General features: G+C 43.8%; 3 protein-coding genes across 8 annotated transcripts in view; 1 reads left to right on the top strand and 2 right to left on the bottom strand.

Annotated features, from left to right (window-relative positions):
* The window catches only part of LOC126559328 (complexin), a 553,464-nt gene that overhangs the window by 391,105 nt on the left and 136,863 nt on the right, over positions 1-25,496 (top strand). Inside the window, exon 4 of one of the 2 annotated variants that reach the window (XM_050215473.1) lies at positions 10,872-10,884. The exons of the other annotated variant lie outside the window; for it this stretch is intronic. The gene's annotated coding sequence lies outside the window, so the exon portion shown is untranslated. Of the gene's footprint in view, positions 1-10,871; positions 10,885-25,496 lie in introns of those variants that run through there. 2 annotated transcript variants of the gene reach the window in all.
* The window catches only part of LOC126556746 (attractin), a 317,924-nt gene that overhangs the window by 277,016 nt on the left and 15,412 nt on the right, over positions 1-25,496 (bottom strand). The gene's annotated exons all lie outside the window — the stretch shown is intronic.
* The window catches only part of LOC126556797 (uncharacterized), a 109,820-nt gene continuing 89,513 nt past the window's right edge, over positions 5,190-25,496 (bottom strand). For 2 of the 5 annotated variants that reach the window (XM_050212311.1, XM_050212308.1), the window contains exons 6-15: positions 23,483-24,055; positions 7,540-7,780; positions 7,079-7,467; positions 6,843-7,012; positions 6,407-6,764; positions 6,278-6,342; positions 5,981-6,209; positions 5,785-5,912; positions 5,595-5,705; positions 5,190-5,506 (exon numbers count right to left, since the gene is read on the bottom strand). In XM_050212311.1, the coding sequence (XP_050068268.1) occupies positions 5,219-5,506; positions 5,595-5,705; positions 5,785-5,912; positions 5,981-6,209; positions 6,278-6,342; positions 6,407-6,764; positions 6,843-7,012; positions 7,079-7,467; positions 7,540-7,780; positions 23,483-24,055 (2,552 nt within the window). In that variant the 3' untranslated portion in view covers positions 5,190-5,218. Of the gene's footprint in view, positions 5,507-5,594; positions 5,706-5,784; positions 5,913-5,980; positions 6,210-6,277; positions 6,343-6,406; positions 6,765-6,842; positions 7,013-7,078; positions 7,468-7,539; positions 7,781-20,020; positions 20,435-23,482; positions 24,056-25,496 lie in introns of all 5 variants that reach the window. The other 3 variants (XM_050212313.1, XM_050212310.1, XM_050212312.1) reach the window with 3 other exon arrangements.

The following is a 25,496-nucleotide window of genomic DNA, read 5'->3' as shown; positions in this document are numbered from 1 at the left end:
TTCTTTACACTCTCTTTTATTCGGGACGAGAACCTAACGTTTCATGGAGCACTTTCCAAACATCGTCGTCGGTTGGTTATGTGATGCATGTATATAATGTATATTTATTATTTTCAATATGTATATCCTCATGTATATTATGTATATATATACACTCACACTTATACGCATCTAGCAGTGAGAGGGAGAAATCCGCTCACTGGAAGACGGGACACTCTCGCCCGTCTGGCATGGATCGTACTGCTGGCATCTTGGCGTTTTCTCCTCCCAGGCCCATCATTTTTAGTGTGGTTTTGCTTTATTTGCTAACACATTGTCAACTAGGATGTGTGATACTGTTCAGAAGTTAACGGTGTGTCTTGCACTTCCCGCTGGTTTTGCTTTCTTAAACTCATTTTGCTATTTCGGGACACTTTTACTAACAAATAGCTCAGATACTATACATTAGCTCTACTGTTGTGCAACCATTCCGTTTCCTTTTTTTAAACTTTTGGTGACGATGACTGTGCGCCACCGCATTGAGAACAGCCGTTTCGCAGATATTATTCCCCGGCAACCATTCCCCAACCGTCTGCAGCTCACCCAACCACAGCTGCACATTGGATAACGTTTAAATTCTAGAGGTGTAACGTCACATTTGTTTTACAAACTGCAGTTTATAATAAAGCGGCAACCATCATTCTTTTCTTCTTAAAGTTTAGTACTGAGTCAATTCATTTGTTTTCTAGTGTTTAAGTGTTTCTGTGTGTGAATCTGTGTCCTGTGGTGAGCGGTTTGACTGATATGTTGTGTGTTGAGTGCTCTTATGTCTAGGTTTTTTACGTCCCCTCTCGCTTAATTTCGTGTTTGGTTCGTGTTGTGTTGAGTGTGCACCGGTTTCCCTCAAAACGGGCGTGAATGTATGCTCGTGTAAAAGTGTTGTTGTTGTGTTACGATTTCTTGTTTTGTTAAGGAAGACATATTTTTTAAACGTACGATTTTGTAGGATCATACATCTGTTTTTATTCCGCTCTGCCGCCCACTTATTCGAAATTTTGATAGCTTTTGTGTAGTGTTTTCTCTTCAATTTCAATCCATTTCCCATACTTTCTTTCCGCCTTATAGTCATATGCCAGATAATGGCGGGCATTTTTATAATTTCTACACCGCGCAAACTACACGCTCACATACTTTCACATACTTGCTCGCTTTCATATACATACGCATCCATACATACACACACACAAACATCAGTACACTCGCGGTAAAAGCACATGAATGAGTAATGTTAAGCGTTTTGCCACTTGTGACACGATTAGAGCAAAACGGAAAATAAAAGAAAAACCTCTTCAAAACCATTTTAGAGACAAACTAAGATGCAAACAAGAAACCAAAATATCCAGCTGCCTTCCTTCACTACCTTATCGATTACCTACAACACACTGTTTCAACACTATATTGTCACTACTGCTAGAAACGGGCTATCTGGTACACATTATGCTAATACACCTTATACTGGATTCTATCAATCCCCTGGCTTTGCTAACGATATGTGTAATCATTGCATTTGGTTCGTTCTTTTCAGCTTTCAGGTTTTGTGTGTGTGTTTTATTGAATAATGAAATTGAAAATGGTTGATCTTATATTCAAAAAAAAAAAATTATGAAAATATAACAGATAATTACAAGCACATTAAAGTGTCTTGTGTAGAACTTAAGTGAAGCTTAATAACTGTTTGACTAGAATACACAAAGAAAAAATTGTCCCACGACCCATAAACAGTAATTTCTTGCTGCTGCATTATTAACGACTCCTGGAAGGTTCGTTTCAAAATTCATGTGTCAACAAAAGAAGAAAACAAAAATCGCATCGTGCCATTCGCTGCATGCATTTTTCAATTCAATTCACCCGTTCGGCAAAAAACAACAACCTCCAAGACAAAAGGTCATCCACGGAACGGCGTCTTGATCTTGTTACACATCCTTAAAGACTGAAGGTAAATGTCCAGCAACGACTTACAAATGAGCAAAACGAAAAAAGGAAGGAAAAAGAAAAACGCGCTAAGCGCTAAATGTCAGGGTATCGGTTACTGACACCGTCGTCCTTCTGTTACGGTGCTTTAAACAAGCTTTCCCGGGAGATCGTTACCTTTCGAACGCTGTAACATTGATAGCCCTCTGGAATCCAATCACACATCGGGCTCGAATGAGAGGTGAAACAAAAATCCAATAACCCCACCCCAGTCTGCCAGCCACCAGACCTGGACAGCGTGTCGAACAAGGGCCATAAAATCCCTGTTCGGTGGTATAGCGTTTTTTTTGTGTGAGTCGCTCTCCTATACGGAGAGGGGGTTGAACAAGCTTTGGTGGGTATTTGAAGTGGTTGTCGGAACCAAGCGCGGTGTCGAAGTGCAAATCGAACCACTCCACAAGGTGGTCCATATTCATAGGGTTGGTTTTGGAAAACTGGAAAGCTTTTCCATCCGGTCAGAGCCGGGGCGAAATATTGGCGCTTTTGTTTTTTGGGGTTGTAGTTTGAATGTTTTGAAGCTAGCTGATGCGTTACTAAGCGTTACAGTGTGAGAAATGGGAAACGAAACTCGGGCAGAATGGCTGTACGGTGTGTAAAAAAAAGGCAAGTCGTGCATAAACAAAAAAAACCTTCCATACATGTGTTTAGCACATGTACGTACATCCGAAAATCCTATCTGAAACATGTTGCCCGTTGGTAGCTTGGGGTTGGTGTAGTACGGTTTGGGAAAACTGCTCCGACACCAGCGTATGAATAATGGCCATTATCAACGGATGTCCAATTCTCAAATTATCGATTCTTTCGGGCGAGTTTGGGTGATTTATTTCCCCACCCGTTCATCGTTCCGGCCACTGTTTACCGAGCGTTTGGTAAAAGGTTAGAACTTGATAGGATTGAAGCAATGTTTTTTTTTCTTCTTTCCTTCCCTTGGCTCTGTTTGTGATTCACACACCACAGAAGCGCTGTGCACACGCTGGCACTGATAGTTTTGGGGTTCTGTGGCTGTTGTTTTAGTTGTGCTGCGCTGGCACTCTTTTCATCTTTGCATTAGACCGATGCAGAAACCAGAGAAGCGTGGTGATGATATGGACCATCCATACACCACCTGCAATGTGCGCCAACTTGGTTGGAACAACAACGAAAAAAAGCCAACCTCGGACAGTTTTTTGTGAAAGGTTTCAGGAAGGGTGGAAAGAACAAAAAAAAAAAAACTCAAAGGCTCCACAGCCTCCACAAATCCAAGAACCATCGTACCGAACGTGAGATGACAATAAATGGTGCAGTGCAACTGATGAATCCCACCAGACCTGGCACGTCGCCTCACTGGCGGTTGGGTGTTTGTGTTCTGTAACGCTTCCCTATCGCTCATTCCGGTGGCATGAGTTTTAAGCGCACGGGGGAAATGATTCAATGAATGTTGAGCGAATTGCTGCTTTATGTTTTATGCTGCTGGTTTAGGCGTTTTCCAGCAAAGGAACAATTCGATGTTACACGTACCGGGAACCGTTTTTGAAGAGAGTTGTTTGAATGTTTCTAGCTGTAAACAGCATAAAAAATTGTTCAACCACCAAAAAGGAAGTTAGTAAATTGTGAGGAATTACCATAAGTTGCAATTAAAGAGGACATTGAGTATACCACTCTATACCAGAAAAAATGGGATAATAATTTGAGGTAAGAAATTGAATATTTCTGGGTTCCGGGTTCTGGGGGTGGTTTCAAAGAAAACACTTCAACCAAATTCAAATCATATTTCTAATCATTGCATTCCATAAGTATGTTATAACAAAACATAGACTAAAGTATGATGGGAAAGCAATAGAGCAAGCTCTGAAAAAAAATATTTTAAAAATTGTAATAAATTTTTGTGCCTGGTTTTAAAAATAAGGCAATTTGAAATACAACTACCTGGCTTATTGCCTTTCAAAATGAAACTTTGTTATGTGGAATGTATGATCTTAAAAATTTGCTTTAAACAAATAAATTATTGGAAGATTTGTAGCTCTTCTCCTGTTGGGATTATTCGCAGTTTCTCTGTTACAAATCAATAAATAAATCGTCGAATCACCATATAACCATCTTCAAATTAACATACCGTTCTGATTTGAGGAGTTTGCTGTCTACCTTCGTTTCCTATCGAACCTTTTAACGAACTGAACCTAACAATATGCAGCTTTCTTCGGTTTTTTTTTTCCACTTCCACTTTTCCACTGGTCTTTTTTATCGGAAACAAATCATGAGCATAAAATAAAGCATAAACACACGCACACACTCACGAATCGCAATTTGATGCAAAGCTAACGACGATGACATGTATTAACATTCTGCTGCCTCTGCTCACCCGAAAACGGAACGGCCCAAAAAAACAAAGCACTTGAAGCTCATCCATTCCATTCCATTCGTTCAGTTATGCTTATGTATACGTGCACCAAACACAATTCACCTTGCACTCGTTCACACTCGAACCACACGCACATAATCTGCACCCCCCCCCCCCCCCCACACACTCCCCACAGTCGCTGGTCAGAGAGTGCACTATGCAATCGCGGCAGAACACTCTCTGGACGTTATTGCAGATTTTTCTGTATCGTAGCATAACCCTAGGATTCAGTGGATCTGAGCAAGAGATCAACAGTACAACACGATCGTCAATCAGTCCCGGTTGCTACAGTGGTCGTGATGAGTGGAATAGTAGATAACGTGAATAAGAGCTGTTTTGGAGGAGGTAACGAGAACGGAGAAACGATCATAACAGGAGGCGCCATTTTTTGCTTGGTAATGATAGTAACGGCTATGTGTACTTGTTTAACGGTAGTAGCATTATTATTTAGTTGGTAGTTAGTAATAGTAGTTAGTAATAAAAGTCATAGTAAAAGCAGGGAGCGCGTATTAGCACCTTCGGGAGCATGTTTGGATGGGTATCGTTTTGCGTGAGTATAATGATGTGCAGTTTTGGTTGTAAAACACCACTCCGGGCTTGTAACGCGAGCTGAACCGAACCTTAACGATCGCACTGCAGAAGGACTAAACGAAACGTACTCTCTACCATATATTACACGCAACAGTCATATTAGTTTCTTATGTTGTTCGTCCTCTCTTTCGATTTCTATGCTACCCTCACGATGACTTCATAGGTGATCAGGAAGGTGATGAAATGTTTGTGTGCGTGTCCCTAAGCGTGTATCCCACTTTACGTCGGTATTGTCAATCGTCACGTAACTGATCGTGGTGCAGCCGGCCATCGTTGATGGTGATGTTGGTTCCACCGGACAAACGGTGGGACGAGTGTGCCGCAGAGTGTGAGCAGCACCATTGCAACGCCCGTGAGCAGACTGACCGTCACCGTTGGGGTGGTGTGTTGTCGGGCGCTACTGACCTCGGGCCATACGATCTGTACCTCGGCCATCTTGAAAATGCTGAGCAATCGATGAGCGGACAGTTCCACGTACTGTGTGTTGATCTGGTGACTGATCGTTTCCAGTATCCTGGTACACTGGTCCTGCAAGAGTCCGGAAAAGAAAAAAAGAGCCACAGACGAGCGAGTTAATAACATGGCTTAAGCTTGATTTTCTCGTCTCGCAGTTTACCTTTTCCAGCTTTAACAACTGCATTGGTGTGAGCTTCGGATCCGTCGGTAACCTTATTGAAAGAATTATGTTTTCTTCCGTGATGTTGAACAGTGTCAATGTACAGAGAGTCTGTAGAGAGAAAACAGCGAAGAGAAGATCACATTTATTATTGCAGTTTTAATTTATTTTTAGTCGAATCTTGAGTTACCGAGTTATCGATATGCTGCAGGACGTATTGCTGTAGGGCACGTACGGCGTCCTGTACTCCTAAGTTAGTGTGCGGTCTTAACAGTGCTTCGTCGGTAGAACTATAACCTAATAGAAGAAAGATACCTCCTGAAATGGAAAGGAAAGGTGTCAATGATAGAATCTCGTGCCATGTTTTTAATGCCGCCGGTACTAACCAGGAAGCTGATATTCTCCCGGCGGTGGCCTCATGCAGATGAACCGTCCCGAATAGCAGAGGCATCGTCCACGGAACGCTTGGTATGCTGGGGCAGCGTGGCTGTAGTAAGCTAGGGCGGTCCGGCAAGGAGCCAACGGAACGCACAGTGCATGACAGGTAAGAGCGAGTGAATCTCCACCACCACACGTGCACAGTTCGCTGCATTCGGCATCGTCCAAGATGTAGAGCTGTTGATAAAGGGAGATACTTGTATCAGATCACAAATACACAGTCTGATAACATTTGTAATACTAACCCTGCGACTCTTTCCTTCCGCGATCAGCTGATCGGGCTGATGAGATCTCTGTACTACGCAGTATCCTGCAATAAAGAAAAAAAGAAGAAAATTTATTGCCGTACTCGACTGCCGCACTTGTCCACATACTTATTGGAACAGGTGTTGTCGTCGGTTCGGTTGTTGTTGTAGTCACGGTTGTTGGCGCAAGAGTCTCCACCTCCTGAATCTCCGTGCTGGCTACGTGGAGCACCTGCTCGTCGGGTCTTTGGTAGATTTCTTTCTCGTACTGTCCCGCCATTTCATCCTCACCGTCCGTATCAACCGGCTGATGCCTAGTCCCGGAAGACCGATCATACTCATCAGGGTGAGGATGTTGGTAGCCACGATCGATATCGGAACGTTCAATCACACCGTTTTGATTGTGCAGAAGCGTTTCTGGACGCGTGTCAGGCGTTTCAACGTAATTTGTTTCGATCGTGTGCATCTCGGTTGGCTTTGGTCGATACTGTAAGCAAGGCAGGGTAGAGGAATATGATATAAGTAAAATGGCTGTCTGTTGTGCACGGCACGTTGACATACATACCACGGGTTTTGGTTTTGTTGGAGGAAGTGTTGGTGGATGCGTAACACGGGTAGTTCTCATGGTGGTGGTCGTGGTGGTGGCGGTTGTCGTAGTTGTGGCCATCGTCGTCGTAGTCGTCAGTAGTCCCAGCTCCGCCAAGCGCTTCAAGTGAAAGTCTTTCTGTGACTCAACTGGAAGGTTTTGTTGAAATTAAAACACAAACGGTTTCCTGGGGCCCAGTTCACTGCAAAACTCACCAACGCAAGGGTTGAGCCAGAGCAGTCGCTGCCAACCCAGACAGTCGTACAGCTGCTGCATGTCCGAGCCCTGGCAGGCGCAGGTCGTCCTGAGCGGTGTGCCCAGAATGCCAAGCATAGCCTGCCTGCAAGCGCTCGTCTTTCCGGCACACTTCTTGGTCACACTGTCCACCGCACAGGACTGCTCGAACACCTCCAGCCGGGCGCGGCAGTCTTCATCCTCACGGCACAGCTCCGCGACGGCGTGGCACGCTGGCGGCGCATTGTACGTGATACCGTTACCGGCCGATGAAGACTGCTGGCTGAGGCTTTCCGGTGGCCGCTGAGCGCACACGGGATGCAGCTTTTCCTGCGCGATCATGCAGCTGTCGTGCCGGTTCGGTGTTTTTCTGCGGACAATGAATAGTTGTGAGCGTGCGCGTGTGAACGTAGAAAAGCCATCCCATCCGACGCTCACTTACCTGCACAGACAGAACGCAATGTCCAGGCTGAGATCGTCGTGAATGCTCTTGTAAAAGCTCTGCAGCGACTCCATGCAAGCGTTTCGATTGCACCGATGCTGATCGCAGTGCATCAGAACCGTTTTCAGTGCGGACGAACATACCTGATCGTCACGGCAAGAGTCCAGCGCAAGGTGGCAGGTACTTTGGAAGTGAATAAAACTCATTTCCGCCTCTTTTTCTTCAATGTCGTCCGATCCGACTGTTTTGATCGTGGGAGGGAAAGATAGGCAATAGAAAATGGTGAGTAAGTGTGATGCAGATGCAAATGGAAAGGGAAAGTGAGTATAGTGCCGTTGCTAAAACGTAATCATCTGCACCGGAAGTATACGGCATAGGAACTGTGTCATAACCGGAGTGGTAGTATGTTTTTTTTTCTGTCCTGGCGTTAGTCGACAGTGGTTTTTGTCAGTCGGTATTATAATGAGTAGCTGCGCTTGTACGCAGTTTGTGTGGAAACTTGCAAGAACCAAACGGTTAATAATTATTAGTACGAGAACAAAGAACAGACGATAATATAAATGGAAAATTTACGCATCTATTGAAGGAGGAAGAAATATGTTGTATGTTCATACTGAACTGTCAGTTGAAGGAAGTAGACAAAAATGGAATATAATAGACACATTAAGAAGTCACAGAAAACGGGATCCCGAAAATGGAAAAAGTGAAAGAGACGATAGGAAAAGTCAAAGAGTACGACTAAAAGTGATAAAGAATGCAAAAACGCTGTGGAAAAGATTTTCTGGTTGCCGATAGACGATTGTGATGAGTGTATCGAAATGTACGGGCATGAAGATCAAATGTGGAATCAACCAAACGAGACGAGCCAGTAATGCAGATGATCATCAACCGTAAAACTGCATCAACTATAACCAACGTTGAAAATTTTCACAGGCTTTTCTTCGATGGTGCGATTGCAACCGAACGAAAACGAAGCGGTGGCGATTGTTTTGGCGCTGAAAACCTGTTAGTGGAGGGTAAAGCATTGCGGTTAAGAAGTATCTAGCATTGTCTAAACGAAACGAAACAGAAACGGAACTAATTACAAAGGACGATATATAAAACACAGGAATAAAAATGGAACGAAAAGTGGCAAGGCAAAAAGCTGAAAAACTATTCTAGAGCGTAGAAGCGTTTTGTTAAAGTGCAGAAAGATTGCAAAAATGATGAAGCGCATGAATGATCTTGAATGGTGAATGGTACGATTTTTGTTTTAATTTGTGTTTTGTTTGATGTTTAATTCCACTGAAATTCTTCGCACAATGTTTCCTTAACTTTTTCTTCGATAGATTGTTTTCCTACTCTTACAAAGTAGCTAACATGGTATAATTCATTTATAAGCTTCATTCATGTTTTTTTGCTTCATTTTACATAATATTTTCGTATAATTGATCGGCGCTGTTGCCAATCGCTTGCTCGTCTCGAATCGTTCTAATGACTGTTGCCGTTGCAACTTTAATACGAAACGATCAAAGAACTGTTCAACATCGTCCGGGGCTAGTAGTTCCACTTTATATTCCGTCTTGCTTCGTAGCAGTGTTACAAGGAAACCATCCGCTGCTTTTCAACATTCCTACTGCCTCACTCACTCGTTAGAAAGGCACGGTGTTAGAGTGGAAAAATATTAATAAATAAAACATAAATTTGAAATTTAGCAGCAAATCGGTTTGACGAGGGACGCCGGGTCGTCTTCAGGCGCAGCTGGATCGTGGCTATTAAAGCTGCTAATGTGAAGGGCAGGCCAAGCATGGTGGGTGTGTATGTGTGTGTGTATGTTTATACTGCCTGGCGGATAGCAACGACAGTGTAGCGATAATGGCGCACTGCTGGAAGCGAGTTTGCAAGCCGAAACAGCGTGTGGACGCAGCTGACGTTTCCGTGAACCGACGGATGACGATAATTTTGCAGTCGTCTGTGAGCGCTGTGCTACACGATGGAAATGATTTCATCCCCTACACTGCCTTGGCACTCAAAGGTTTTCCCACCTCTTCCAATTCCACCCTCTCCCTCCCCCTCTATCCCTGCCAGCATGTTGGGTTTGTTTTGAAGTATTATTATTAGCGAGTCGGCCAAAGCGTGTAGCGTGAGTACACGAGGTTTCTTTACAGCTTGTGCGCTGTGCGCACAGGAAGTTAGGCAAAAGTCATGGAACGAGTGTACTGTTGCATGTGGCTGTTGATGGTGGGAGTTTGACAAAAAAAGGCACCGAACGAAAGCTAGATTCGCAAAGAACTCGAAAGCCAGCAATGATAAGAAAATCTCGACCGGCTCTTGACCGTACCGATAAAGCGTTTGACGACAGATTAGAAACAGACCACGGCATGGAAAATCAGACGCAAACCAAAAAAAAAAACGAGGAGAAAGTGGGTAAGGAATCGGATGGAGGCTCGTTCCAAGCGGTCAGGCTAGAAAGGAGAAAGAAAACAAAAAAAAAACGCAAACGAAAGCGCAAAAAGGTTGGTCGACAATTTTAATGAGGAGAAAATTAAAAACTCAATAAATAAATTTGCATTTAAATCCACAGCCCGCGTACACCAACCGTTCGACCAACATCGACACGAGCAGCTGTTGAAGATGGAAGTACTTGAAATGCATAGGACTTGGGTGATGGTGGTTTAACAAGGTTTTTGCTTTTAGTGTATGACGGGAGACTGTTGTGTGTGAGTGTGCGGGCGTTTTTTTTTTGTGGGGTTTGCTTCTTCTGCCTTTGCGAAGGTAATTAAATTAAAAGGCAAAAAACAAGCAGTTATAAGTCGCTCGAAGTGATTCTGCGGTTGAAGCTTTTTACCGCTGAATAGATTCAAAATTTAGATTGCAAATGTATGCCGGCAGGTGAGTGCGGAAACGGTTCGCAAGATGCTGTCAACTCTGTGGGGAAACATACACTTGCTTTTAGATGGTATGAAAGAATGATTATATGTATGATATTTTGTGACGATTTTAAAGTTAAGATTACTCTTTGAAACCGTTCTTGCTTGTCAAAAATCAGTTTGAATTTATGCAACTTTATGTTAAACAAACAGCGTTTGGGCTAAAAAGTTTAATTTTTTGTTGTTGGTAACTCAACTTCTTAAAAGCTGGTATCAAAGAACAGGTAAAACACATACTCTTGCCCTCTCAACTCCATTCCTCGCCGGCTCACCCGTTGCAGGAAATCAATAAAAGCAGAAAGAAATAAAATTATCGTAAATCATGGGCTGAGCTAACATTTAGGACGTGGAGCAAAGTTGGTCTCGTGGTAGCGCGATTGTAATAAAAACATTACCGGAAGGCAAATTTGCTCTACCCCTTAGCCAGAAGCGGGAGTTCCACCATACCACATCCTGTAGCTAGATTTACAACAGACGATTTTGTAGCTACGACGCAACAATATTACGCCAGTGTGGAAAGGCTAGCAAACAATGGCGTTTGGCGTACGACGTTGTGTAGCAGAAATTGAGGAAAAACACTCACCGGAAACTAAAACCGAAACTATATGGTCGGTGACGGGCAAACTCACTGGTTTGGTTTGGTGTGTTTTCTATTTGTGCTGGCGGTAGAAAGTATTTGAACCACCTGAATGCGGTTGCGTTTTTGTGAGCATATTTTAAGAATGATGTCTTCTGTGTTTCGTAAGTTGAAATGGTTTGGTGTTTTTGGTGCCCACAAAAACTTGTATTATGTAAGCATAAAACGAATCAAATGTTAGCAAGAGTCGTATTGCACTCACGATTTCGATGGTAAGGTTTGAAGGATGGATTGAAATGGTTTTGTAATTTATTTGAGAAAAAGATCGTTAAAAAATAAGGACATGTTTGAAGCACACTGTGAAGTGTCCTGTGATGTCATTGTGTATTAGAGATTCCCATGAATAATAACGCATTATTGCAGGTTTCTAAAACTTTGCTTTACAAAAACATCTTTACAAAAACATCTAATGTCTTCAGTTTCATATAATCAAGCATAACATTTTTATTAAAAAATATATACAGAAATCGTTAAAAAATTTTGACCAAAAATCGAATTTCTGTTTTGTTTTAGTTCGTAGTAAACAAATACTTAACTGAAATATTCTAGGGCAAATAGGATCTTACAGCTTACATCCTTACATTGGGTGTTACGATCGAAGGTAAAACAAATATATTTGTTACCAGACTTTCCTTCATTATTGGCTTTGTTAACATCCCTTGGCTATTCTCTTTACGGTGGCAAAAATGCAAAACTTAGAAACATATTAACTCTTGCTTTAAAACATTGATCTCAACCGTGCAGAAGAGTAGGCCTATATGGGAAACGTTTGCAAAGACCTGTAAGAATTAGTTTAGGATTCCTCAAAATGAATGTAAATTTGTAACACATTATCGATCGATATTTTCATTATCTAATTTATTTTATAATTAATAATGACGGTCCAGTGCCGTATTGTCAACACCGCTTGTGTTGAAAAAAAAAAACAAAATTACAATCATATTGATAAGGCATTTCCTCCCTATTATTTGCCTTATCCCGGGCATACTCGGTTGTGGATGGTTGTGGTGATGGTGTTGATGATGCTGATGATGATGATGATGATGATGATGATGATGATGATGATGATGATGTATTCGTGGATGATGGTCCGGTTCTATTGCGGTGGCTATTGTAATGATGGTGGTTGGTTGCATCCGAATTCCGGCTATTGTGGTGTTGTGGCTGATCTATTGTTGATCATTTTGTTATGGTCTGGACTGTAACGAACAAATAAACATCGTTAAGACAGCACGAACATTTATTTGTCTGCGTACAGTGCTCTCCAGTGCATTCCAGCAATGACATTCCAAGCTCAATCTAGTCAACGTCCAATCAAAGGATGATCGACAAGCTCTATCCCGCAGCAGCGAAAGCGACTTCACTACTCCCGAGACTGAGCCCGCCAAACACCCCGAACCCGACGCCAACGCTGTCAAACTCAATGTGCCAAAACTGGACTGGAGTGGAGAACACTGCACTTTCAACAACGCCTGCCTCCCTTTTACGGCAGTGTTGGAATCGCCCTCGAGTGCTGCTGCCCAGTCATCGGATTACCCGTGGCACTACAAAAAATACACTTAAAACATAGACAACACAACATTTAACAAAAAAGGAATGGGGAAATACGAATATGGATTGGAAGGATACTTGGGATGTGGAATCATAGGACAAGACCGTTGTCTCTGGCGAATCGGTGAATGATCCTCATGTAGGAAAGGTCCTTGGTAGCCAACACTTCTCTAATTTCTGTACCCGGTCGTCTGCCGATATTCTCAACTGCGCTCAACAAGGAGGGTCTTGCGGTTTCAAACTCCACGCAAGACCACAGAAGGTGATCCACATCGTGGAATCCGTCACCGCAGCCACATACTTTTGTCTGAGCCAGAGTTATACGCTGTAGATGAGCATTCAACGCAAAATGATTCGACATCAGTCGAGACATCATCCGTATGAACGCCCGGTCCACAGAGAGCCCATCGAACCAAGGCCGCAGGGACACTTGCGGAGAGATCGAGAAGAGAAAACGCCCGAGTTCATCCGCCTCCCACATGCTCTGCCAGCGAGACAGGAAAAGTTGCTGTGGGAAACGAAGGAACTCCTGGGCCGAGATAGGTCGGTCGTAAAAAGCGCCTTCTTGGACGCCTGTTTTGGCCAGTGAGTCTGCCTTCTCATTGCCGGGAATTCCACAATGAGAAGGGACCCAAATTAGCGAGATCCTATACGCCTTATCGAACATTGAGCCAAGCAGTTCAATGATTTTGATGGTGAGGAAATCCTGACTCTTAACAGCCTTCGGAGATCTCAGAGCTTCAATGGCACTAAGGCTATCAGTGAAGATGAAGTACTGGTCCGAAGGTCTCGCTGCTATCATCGATAGTGCGTAAAATATTGCGGCTAGCTCTGCGGTGTAAACACTACATGGCTGCCTCAATTTGAAAGAAGCTTCGGTGAACTCGCTAAAAACACCGAAGCCAGTGCCCTCCTCAGAGGATGATCCATCAGTGTAGTACTGGCTTATTTGGTCTAAATGACCATACTTATTCATGAAAATACCCGGAACTACCCTCGGGCGAAGATCATTAGGTATGGTCTTAATTTCCTCGTGCAATGAGGAATCTGTTATTAAAATGGAACTGTAGTTCTCAGGGAGGGCAGCACGATTTAATGCCTGTGGAGCGCTAGGATGCACTTGTAGGACAACAAAATCTTCATAAATCTTGAGGATTTTGCTCTTAGAACCTGTCTCTAGAAGCGCTTCAAAATTTTCTATTATCAAGGGATTTGATACTGAACAACGGACTAGGAGGCGAAGCGACAGCATTTCAAAACGTAGTTTGAGCGGCATCACTCCGGTCATCACTTCTAGGGACATGTTGTGTGTAGATTTCATGCTCCCTAGTGCGAGTCTAAGACAGCGGTACTGTAGCCTTTCGAGCTTGAGTATCAACGTATTGGATGCCCAATGGAAGCATATGCTTCCATATTCCAATACGGATAGTACCGTTGTCTTATACAGTCTCAGGACGTCTGATGGATGTGCGCCCCACCAGAATCCTGTGACTGTCCTTAGAAAGTTGATTCTTTTACTGCATTTTTGCACCAGACGGGTGAAGTGAGTACTCCAGTTTAGCCTAGAATTGAACCATACACCAAGGTATCGAAAATTGTCGGTAATTGATATCTTTTCACCATACAGAAAGACATCAATTTTCGGGTCATATAGCCTTTTCTCCCTGTTTTTTCCCGTATCGCTAAAAGGAGAAAAGACTACCATCTCAGTTTTCGTTGCAGAGAACTTGATACCAAGGTTTTCAGACCACTCGGAAAGATTGTCCAGAGTGGTTTGTAAAGCCAGTTGTATTTCATCGGCGTCTCTGCTTGCAACAGATATAACGCCGTCGTCTGCCAATTGTCTAAGACTGCAGTTTGGCGCTAGACATGAGTCTATCTCACTAACATAAAAGTTATATAACAGTGGGCTCAAGCAGGACCCTTGTGCTAGTCCATGGAAACTGGTCCGTTTTAACTGCACGTGACCATTGTTGAAATTCATAGCTTTTTCCGACAAAAGGTTGAATAACAAGTTATTCAACTTTGGTCCCAGGCCCGCATTTTCTAACTTTTGACTCAGTTTGTATGGAGAAACTGAGTCAAATGCCCCCTGTATGTCAAGGAAGATAGACCCCATGTTCTGCTTGCGTGCACGGGCAAGCTCTATTTCTGTCACCAAAAGCGCTAAACAGTCATTAGTACCCCTGGCTTTACGAAAACCAAACTGAGTACTTGAGAGAAGGTTGTTGGTTTCCAACCATTCTTCTAACCGTAAAAGAATCATCCTTTCAAGGAGTTTCCTCAGACACGAAAGTAATGATATCGGCCGATATGAATCGTGTCTTGATGGCGGTTTGCCAGGCTTCAAAATAGTGACAACTTTCACTTCCCTCCATTCTTGCGGGACGCTGTTGAACTCCAACATATCGTTGAAGATTCTTAACAGACGTTTCTTGCCCATGTCGGGAAGATTTTGCAGCAGTTTGCTGTTGATCTGATCCAGGCCTGGGGAAGAATTTTTGCTTGAAAGGAGAGCAAGCGATAGCTCAATCATAGTGAACGGTGAGTCCATGATAGGGTCACTGCCAGGCGCATTTTGATGAAAGTTCTGCGCAGGAACGAAATCAGGGCAAAGCTTGTGGGCAAATTCATTTAGCCACTCGCCAGAAAAGCTTTCGCTCTCGTTGATGTTGTTGCTGTTTCGCATCCTTCTAGCCATCCTCCAAAGCGAATTAAGTGATGCGGAAGGGTCTAGGTTATTGACGTATCTACGCCAATAACCCTTTTTCTTCGCCTTCAACAGGTTTTTACACGATCTCTCCAGTCCTTTATATTTTTCATATAAAGACCTTGAGCCCGTGTCCCGGAATGCTTTAAACGCCTCCCGCTTCTTGTTAAAAGCCGCTTGACAATCCTTGTCCCACCAAGGAGTGGGAGGTTTTTTGAATGTCCTTGCTTGGTGGGAGCGCCTTGTTTGGGCTTCAAGAGCGCACTTGTTTATAATTGAAACAAGTTTTTCGTACTCCTGTACTGGAGACAAATCTTCCAAGTCAAGAGAAAGCGAAGCGGCTACTAATTCACCGTATCTCGTCCAGTCGATGTTCCTCGTTAAGTCACATTTAACGGGGATTCCACCTCCTGGACATCCTCCCTTGATGTAGGAAATTTCTATCGGCAAGTGATCACTGCCGATAGGGTCCTGGATCACCTTCCAACTAAAATCCAGGGCCATCGCTGATGGACATAGAGACAGGTCCAGTGCACTCGCCCTACTCTTCGGTGTGTGCATCCTAGTTGCCTCTCCTGAGTTGAGGATTGAAAGCCCAAATCTGTCGCAGATGTCTCGGATAATTGGAGCGCGAATGTCATCCTTATCGCAACCCCAGTCGATTCCATGGGAGTTGAAATCTCCCAGGATCAAAAGTGGTCCAGGCAAGACCGCTGCTAAATTTCCAAGATCCTCTTTGATCTTTTCAATTTTTTCTTTTTCATTGTTGGCTATCGGGGGGATATAAATAGATGCAATTGTCACGTGAAGATCGCTAATTTTTGCCTTGACTGCGACAGTTTCGATCATTTCTTGCCTAGGGGTAGGTATTCTGTTGAAAGCGTGACTCTTTCGAACACCAATTAGTACTCCCCCACCCCTTGTAATGCGATCTTCACGGATTATATTATATCCAGGGAAGGTAAGATTGATTTCTTCCGATAGCCAAGTTTCACAGAGGGCGAACACATCGCAGTTGTGCTCGCCCACTAATGCTTTAAAGGAGTCTAGCTTGCCAAGCAAACTCCTACAGTTCCACTGTAAGATGGTAGCCTTTGGAGGAATTAATCGTCCAATCGGACCATCATGCTTAAGCATGGCCATTGGGCCAGCCACTGTTTGATCATCCCCTTCAGGAAAGGAAGGGCCCAAGTAGCGATCATGTGCAGGTGCTGCGGGAGGTTGAGGGTCATGAGGAGGGACTCTAGGATCTCGGAAAGGGACGGGGTAGGGGTTTTTGGTAAACCCCCGGTTGGAAAAGCCAAGCTTTCCAGAGGGGCTTCGGTCCGGGGAGATCGCTTTTTCTTGGGCTCCTTCCTGGCAATTTGGGGAGCGGGAATGGGATGTTCAGTATCTCGTTTTTGGACTGGGGTGGAAGCTTTAGCTTTGGCGAGACGCTGTTGTGCCAAGGATTTAGTTTTTGTCCTTAGGACTTTCCTTTGTACCTTTTTATAAGGTACTCTCTTCACCGGTCTCAATGGCACCTGTTCGAGTGCAGTCGGGCTGGACTTGCCATTTGCATCTGTACCCAAAACAGCAAAAGGGTTTGATGCGTTTGCTCCCTTTAGAGCATCGCTGTACGATCCGCGTGCCCTTTCGGATATTGTTTTCGTCTGCTCCTTTTGGAGTTTTCGGTACACGGGGCACAAAGCTACCTCGTGCCACTCGTCCCGGCAATGCGAACATTTTTGGGAGGGAGCTTTGCACTCCTCGGTGGCATGTGCCCCTCTACATTTACCACAGCATGTTTTACGGGTGCAAAACGGTTCAGCGTGTCCAATCTGACTGCACTTGGAACAGGTTGCCACCCTTGGTACGTACGGCCGGTTAATGGGTATCCGGAGGCCTTCTAGAATGAGGGCCTGCGGGAGTACCGTACCCTCAAACGTAACCCGGATTGAGGAGGTCGGGACATATTTTTTTTCTGGCTTGCTTGAAGCATCAAGCTTGAAGAGCTTTTTTGCTTCAAGCACTTTTATCTTGGGCGAGTTTGGGGTTTGAAAAACCCCAAAGCCCAATTGCACCACTTCCTCCTCAGGGTAATCGAAATCCTCGATTACGCCGGAAACCTCAACCAGACTACCGGGAATATAAACCCGGTAGTGCTCCGTATATTCTGGGTCAGCCGCAATGACGTTGGCTTGAGCCCGGTCCTTTGCGGTAACCCTGATCTTGTTTGGGCGCATCCGAAAAACATCGGCAACGCCCGGGTACTTTTTGAATAACGATGCCGCGATCGTCCTTACATCGAGTTGTTTAACTCGCGGCATAAAATATACTATTGGCTTACCCTCCCACGACGACGGGTAAGCACGCGCTCGGTGTTCTGATAGCGGCTCGTTAGTTGCTACCAGCGGGGCACTCTTTGTAAGCGGGGCACTTTTTGTCACCTGGGCACTCTTTGCCAAAGTGACACTACTACAAGTGGCCTTCGATGTCGAAGGCCTTTCGTCCAAGGCAATTTTTTTTGCCGCTGGTGCAGCCTTGGGACGCCCTGGCTTTCTTTTCACTTCTTTCGAGTGATCATTCTCCCGATCAGAATCGGAAGCATCCTGCTCTACCGCCATGGTAGGGCCGGAGACAACGGAACGTGTAAAGAAAAAGGGTAACACTTACCGTATCACACGATGCACAAATAAACACACACCGACACACACACACACTAACTTGTAGCAGCGCCGATCAAAGCGATAGCGTTGCGTTGATACGCTTGCTTATCGCTACGATCAGCAGACACACACACTAACACCACAGGAGCACACGTCGATCGCCAGTCGATCTATAGGGATAACGGGACACTCTCCGCACGAATATCGGAGTAAGACGGAGACACCGATAGGTGCGTTACGGGTAATCGCGTTGACTACGCATTCGCACTCGAGAACAATAGCCACTCTCTGCCGTATGCAAAATCGACAATGACGCTTCCGAGCGGAATACGTCCTCTCACTACGGAAGCTGGAGGCAGACTGATCATTATCTAATATTTGAAGCAAATAAGTTTTTTTGCTAGATCATGTACTTGCGTTTCATCATTTGCATGTGCACAGGCAGAGGGCTTCTATGTAGCTTCTAATTTACGCAAAATAATACGCATAATACTTTCGAAAATTCTTAACCTTATGTAACAATCATTATCAACACAATAGGAAAAGTTCTAAAAACCAAAGATTGTACACAATTGTTCTGTAACTTACTTTACGATTGGAAAAAAAAATCGATATTGACACAAAAAGAAACAACAGAAAAACATCGACAAAATCACACAAACCAGTAAAAAGAAAGGTAACAACTCAAAAAGCACATACTGCATTTACACGGTGTAGGTCTGGTTTTGGCGAGATGCACAAGTGACAGGTAGTGTTTTCATTAATTTGTGTGTCAAAATAATACTGTGAAAAAAACCAAAACAAAACAAAATCGATAAGGAAACGGGGAAAGGAAAAATGCAAACCATAATTTACCCGACAAAACTTACCTTCCCAGCACAGAAATTACAAATTTGAGTGTGTTGTAATGAAAAATGGACACCAGGCACGATAGGTTGTATATGTGTTTTTGTATGACGAACGGCAGCGAATGATGATGGTTGAAGTGTGCCCAAGCTATACTGTCGTCAAAAGATCCTCCAAACGATCGATCCATCTTAAACCTGCTCCGAAAGTTAGTGTAGGTGAACGGTGTGGATGATCATACCGTTTGATAATAGTTTTGTTTACACCTTTACACAAACACTTTGACACTTATTATTCGAACGTTGTACTAGGGGAAAGTGTAGAACAAAAACTGCCAACTTTGATGGGATTTTTCACTCAACTAAAAAAACCAATCATGAACCGAATTGGCTTACGTTAATGCCATGAACTCGAACGCTAAATCAACAGCTCATCGACGGAGATTATTGGCGCTGATAATCGGGTAACTGTACACACACACAAAACGTTACTAAAGCTTGCTGGTAAACTGTCATACACATTACACACCTTGCTCGAATTAATGGTGAACAAGAGCGACAGAAAACCTGCATAATAAATGTTGATGCATTCATCAAACGTTGGAATTTCGACGAAGCCGAGCGGTTAATGAAACAATAACATTAACGTAACCATTATTCCAGTTGAAGCCTGTAAAAGCAATGAACGTTGGTGAAATTCGCAACATCGAGGATGCATCGTTCAACGTGATATGAAAGGATCCATTTTGATAGAGATTTATTTTTATTTTTTGAAGAGTACCGATGACGTATAGTTTGGTCCTACCTATCCTACGTACAGTACTTTACCTCAGTTAATACCTCAATTCCTTTATTTGGAGGGAAAATGTGTTGAAAATAAAAAATAAGAGGATTACACTCATCTCAATCGTCTAGAAACGGGACAAACACAGAATAGAGAAGGGGATGTTTGAAGCAGACATACACACAACAGACACGCGCACACATACAGCAGTACAACGATGCCGTCATTCGCGAACCACGCACGCCGGAACCTAGTGGACGTACCCAGCTTGCGTTACTTCCAGATGCAGGCTCCGTCGGTGGTAGTTTAAGGTGCAAGAGGAAAGTACAGAGACAGAGAACGCAACCGGACATCCTGTACAGCTGGACAGGACGCTGTCCGTCCGAAGGGTACCTACATTGTTTGTCCATTGTGTGCTCGTAGCTCGAACCGTCGAGCTCGATGGCCGCATCTCCATTGCCACCGTTCAAACTGATCAGAATATTGTCGACCGGAGCGGACCCAGCCGATGCGGCCAGGTAGCCACCGGTACCGGGGCCACCGATGCTACCACCAACACCGCCACCGGTCGCGTACTCGTACTCGAACCCACCGTACGAATGCTGATGCGGTTGGTGCTGGTGGCTACCGAAGTGGCCGCCGGTACCGTGCTGATGCAGATGGTGATAGCCGCTGATGTTGTACGGATAGAGTGCCGTCTTGTAGTGCTGCGGATAGTAGGCATGCGGTGGCGCGACCAGCGGCGTCTCGATCAGGGCCATATTCTGGTCCAGCAGACGGTGATAATTATCGTCCACACCCATTGCCCGTACTGCAACGACGGAGAATAGGGTGGAGGTGGAATATCGATGTAGCAGAGAAAGAGAAAGATAGAGAGAGAGAGAGATAGAAAGAGAGATAGATAGATAGAGAGAGAGAGAGAAAGATATATAGAGTGATGTGAGATGTGTAGGACAAACACACCAAGAGCGCGTGTGAGGCTATCCTTCGTGGCAGGTTAATTTGTTGCATGTGATTGTATATTAACGGGTGTGTTTTTGTATCTGTGTGTGCGGGTGTAGGTGTGAGTGTTTGCGGTTGACTAAATTATACGAGCGGATGGGTGTTGGTTGAGGGCATGGTCTAGGGTACGGTAGCGCTGGGAAAAAAATTGGAAGAGGTGGTACGTAACCAGAGTTACAGTTGGCATTAATTCATGAGCTCGGTTTTAAGTAACCGGCTGCGGTCGTCGAAAATCAACAAACTTAGCTAATTGTCGAACCTCGTGGTGTGTGGAGCATTAGGTCCAATTTTTACTTTCTTCTCTTTCGTTTCAAATGATAAGCCACCGGATGTTACTCTGTTGCCAAATTCGTTTGGTTGGGTGCATTTGAAGGGTTTCAACTCACGTGGAGTAAAATCTGAAACAAAAAATCTATGCCCTACAGCGTACACGGTGGGAGAAAACATTCAACCAAACTGTGTTATTTGTATTGGTTTTTGTTGTTAAATTTCTTTTTTGCTCACACTGCGCTTGTTCGTAACGCGAGCGCGATGGAAAGAGAATTTGTTCACTCCATTTTGCAAGCTGAACAGCGACACACCATACAACCTACATCGGACGTGTGGTTTCGGGGAGCCTGATTGTGGGTATCTCATTGCTGTCCGATTGTATTGAAACAAAAACTAGAGCCCCCCCCCCCCCCCCCCTCGAGAGTGGTTTGATTTACGAACCGAATGCTGACTTTCCATGTCTGACCTTTGCCGGCGCTTTCGAAGCAATTTATTTTGAAATGATATTGCATTTAATTGCTGAACTGTTTCCAATTGCATTTTTTTTTGCCTTATGGTTTATCTTGTTGGTATCTGGAGCGGTGAAACAGTGTTATTCTTTATCCCTCCCTGAATTTGCGTAGCAATGGTAGTAATTTCATTGTTAAACAATCAAATATTGAGTGTAGTTTTAGTGAGCGGGAAACCTGAAAATTTTAAACCTACAAATATTTACTCAAATAAATTAGTGGTGGTTGACTTTTGAGTCCATCACTACATCGCACACTCCCTTCGGATTCTCGTAAACGTTTGCTGCAAAACAACAATCAATCATGCATCTGATGCATATCTAAACAGGTTTATGTGCCTACGTCAGTTTGATACCATTATTCCTAGCGCTGATAGTGATTTCATTTACTAATGACAGATTAGAATCTACTTTGTTGAAAGGAAACGATAACTGGAGAGTGATTGACTGTCGTCATGTGTTGTACATATTAGTTGGACTACTTTTATCCTTCTTGAACAAAGGTAACATTCAACTCTTGGAAACGTTACATTCTATAAATACTGCAACAAATCTTAATCAATTTTCTTAGAAATCAACGTAAATTCTGTGTACAAGATATTAACTAAACATAATGGAGGCGCCCAGTGGTTTTGTCACCTGTACTTCATCATGAGCGGTTTTCAATTATTAATTCAAAACCTATATTGATTTTTCTAAATATAATTCGCCTCTCGACTTTAAAGTAAGTTCAAGTGAATGTAAGCTGATACTAAGTATCTAGTTCATTGGTTTTTGAAGGCAATCATCTTTGCAGATGATGTATTGTTGATCGATTGCGTTGTGATTAAAGTTGATAGTTGATTTCCAAATACAAATTTGTGCGTGCCTAACGTAAGTTTCTTCTATAGGAAGTTGATTTTCTTAATCGTAAAGGCGAATCACGTATCTAAATTTTTATTCTAAAGTGATGGAGGCGCCCAGTAGTTTTGTTTCCCGGCGAAGAAAATTATGGAGCCGGCCAGTACTTTATAGTAAGCTTTAGTGACAGTCAGCAGGTACTATGTGCCTTGTTCATCAAATGTTCCGATATCATAGAGCATTTAGGCTATTGAATTTTTAAAGCAATCATCTGTTAGCTCCTGTTGATTGATTGTTCTTTGGTATTGACGATTCGATTTCAATTCGTGTCTATAAATAGCAATTACGTAGCTATTGTCGGTAAAATACAGAAGCATGAAGGAAACGTGTAATGTTTTATCATGTCATACACAGCGTTTGAACAATTATTTTTTTCTGTTATTTAATTGTTGATCGCTTAACTCGTTTGCTTAACTTGCTTAACTGCTTCGAAATAAATTATAAACCTGTGGAAAAATGGTATATTAATGAGATTTAATCAGATGAAACTCTTTATGTGTAGCTGAATGACATCATGAGGGTGATACCATTTACCAGTACCGTGCCTGTGGTGTGATTGCGTGCGTACATTCGTCATAGTGCAGGTGCGTAAAAGTTTTGTTCATGTGTGTGGTTGTGCGTCAATAAAGTGCTTGCAAGTAGTCACGGTTTAGCGTAGGTGAACAATATTGAGGGTGCGTCGTAGAAAGTGCTTTCGGTGCAGGTGATTACATAGGCACATTTTAAAGGCAATAGTTTTTCAAGCATTTTCAAGAGTTCAGGCACAAAGGTAAAGGGTGTGTATGTGTACTCAAAAGCGTGACATTTAAACTATTGACTTACGGACAGATTGATAATTTATTTCATGAGACACTGTCAAGAGCGTCTTTTGAAGTGGAAATTGAGCTCAACCTCAATAGTACTTAAACTTAATCAACAATAGATAGGTTTAAATCAGCAATAGATAGGTGGACAATAGAGCACAAGTTAAGATTTTTTCCCACAGCGAAAGTGTTTTCAAAACTACTACTTTTGAGTACACCAGCATCTCCCTTCCCTTGTGCCAATCAAACACTTGTCCGTGCAGCTTGAAACGACCGTTCCGTTTCTTATCGGTCCCACTCAAGCTCGCTAGAAGAGGGGATGGAAAAGTGTGATAAATATATGATGAAACAGGGGCAGCGATAGCTAGTTTCTCACCAGTCTCCGGTTGCTGCTGGAGGTCAGATGGGACCGACATGCTATCCCATCGTCCCATACCAACGTGACCGGTAGGATCGGCCGTACCATTCTCGCCGTGACGGTACGGATGCTGCTGGTGCTGGTGCTGGTGTTGGTGCTGGTCGGGCCACGACGGTGCGATGGGTGCATTATTACTGCTACTGTGAGTGGGACTTTGGTGCTTGGTGTGGTGCATGCTGGTGTCAAAATTGTGCTCGTATCTAGTGCGATAGTTATGCTCGGTTCCCGGATACTGGCGGGGAATAGTAGAGGAGGAGGAGGAGGAGGAGGAGGAGGATTGATCTGTCTCTGGGTTGGTCCCGTTGGACGTGTTCGAGCCCGTGCCCCCATCGGGTAGGTTGATGTAGTCCACGGTAGCGTGGTAAATGGCGGACCCGAACGCCGACGGTGGATACTTCTTGGAGGGAAACAGAAAGTACGGATAAGTGCTGGTAGGTGGAGGATCTTCTATGATGTCGGAGGGAAAAAAGTTCGGATAGATGGAATTAGTTGCGGTGCCGGAAGATGTGTCTAGTGCGGAGGGAAGCACATCTGCAAGAAAAAATGAATGGTGCAGAAAAGAGTACAGTATACACAACACATGATATTGGTTGATTTATGGTTTCGTTTCGTTCAGACAATCGCAGATCATCGAAGGAACTACGGACGGGCAGGGTAGTGTGTTGCACAAATAAGTGTCAATAAAGGAAGGTGTTGGCAATGTTTGCCTCAGCTTGAACCTCGCTTTCATACAGTTTGTAGTAAGTTATTTAAAGAGATGTTTGTGTTACCATAAGTCAATCCACCGCTGAGAACACCATCCGTCCGCTTAATATGTGTTGAGTACCGTAAACCTTCTAGCTGACTTTTTCATCATCATTTCTCGAACTTCTTTTACCCAGCACATTCTACCGAGACTTTTCACGCTCACAGTACACCACCAGAGTGCATTAGTATTTTGGCGTACTCTACACTCATTACACTCATCCCCAAGTACTTTGCACCTGTCGAGTTGAGTCCACCTCGAGCGTCCTGGTTTTCCGTATAAGTTTGAGCTTTTTAAGCATGAAAACGCTGGCTAACCAATCTTTCCACTCGTGCAGCCTTTCGCTCAATGCACTTACACCCGTATGTCGGATGTTGTGGTTTTTCTGTGCTGTAACATGTTGTGCTACCGGGGTAAGAAAATCCCCTACACTCTGCACGTCAGCCTGATACTTCAGCATGCTTTCCAGAGGAAACACGATACCGGAAAGCGAGTGTGAGAAGAAGCTTGCAGCCTGTTTCCTCGCGAACAGCAAAACCATCGTCACTCTTGAGCACACGGCCGACCATAACTATGAAAACTACAAATTGCTTTAATAGATCACGTCATTTTTATGCACCCGTTGCCTCGTTGGTTTTGCAGCGCAGATAGTAATAAACCTTCGGTTTCCCATTTGCAGGATGCCTGGTTTGCAGGTTTGCTTTAGCTGACGCGTCTACTTCCGATTGTGTGTTTTTTTTGCGCGCGCGTGTGTGTGTGCTTTTGTTCTTTCATCCCGTTCCGTTCGTGTTTATTTGACCTTTTTTGCTTGGCGTTGAAAAGTTGTTGTAAATTTCTCTGATACACACTCACACACAGCGGAACCCGCAAGCAATAGAAGAGTTTGCTTTATTTTCTTCATTTCCGGACGTGAGTTCTCGGTTGGTCTGGCGAGAGTCTTCATAAAATTCATTGCTCTTCATTCACGGATGGTTGAATGGTAACAAACAGAACAGAAAAGGATTACGAACCCAGTGCGTTCTTCGTGCTGTTGTCTGATCCACTACCTACCATCCACCGTGGCCGTGGGCAAGTGCAAGCGATTTCTTATCAGGCTCCTAGCTCCGCTTCATTCCCTGGCTGACTGCTCAAGCAGGCAGGGAGGAAAAGTTTCGTGGCAGATTTTTAGTTGAAGTTGTTCTTGCACCTTTCTCACCGTTACCACCGTTCGCAGTGTGTTACGCTGGT

This window comes from Anopheles maculipalpis, chromosome 2RL (genome assembly GCF_943734695.1).
Source record: "Anopheles maculipalpis chromosome 2RL, idAnoMacuDA_375_x, whole genome shotgun sequence".
Classification (NCBI taxonomy): domain Eukaryota; kingdom Metazoa; phylum Arthropoda; class Insecta; order Diptera; family Culicidae; genus Anopheles; species Anopheles maculipalpis.
Note: the sequence above shows the minus strand (reverse complement) of the source record. Positions and strands in the feature narration are given on the sequence as shown.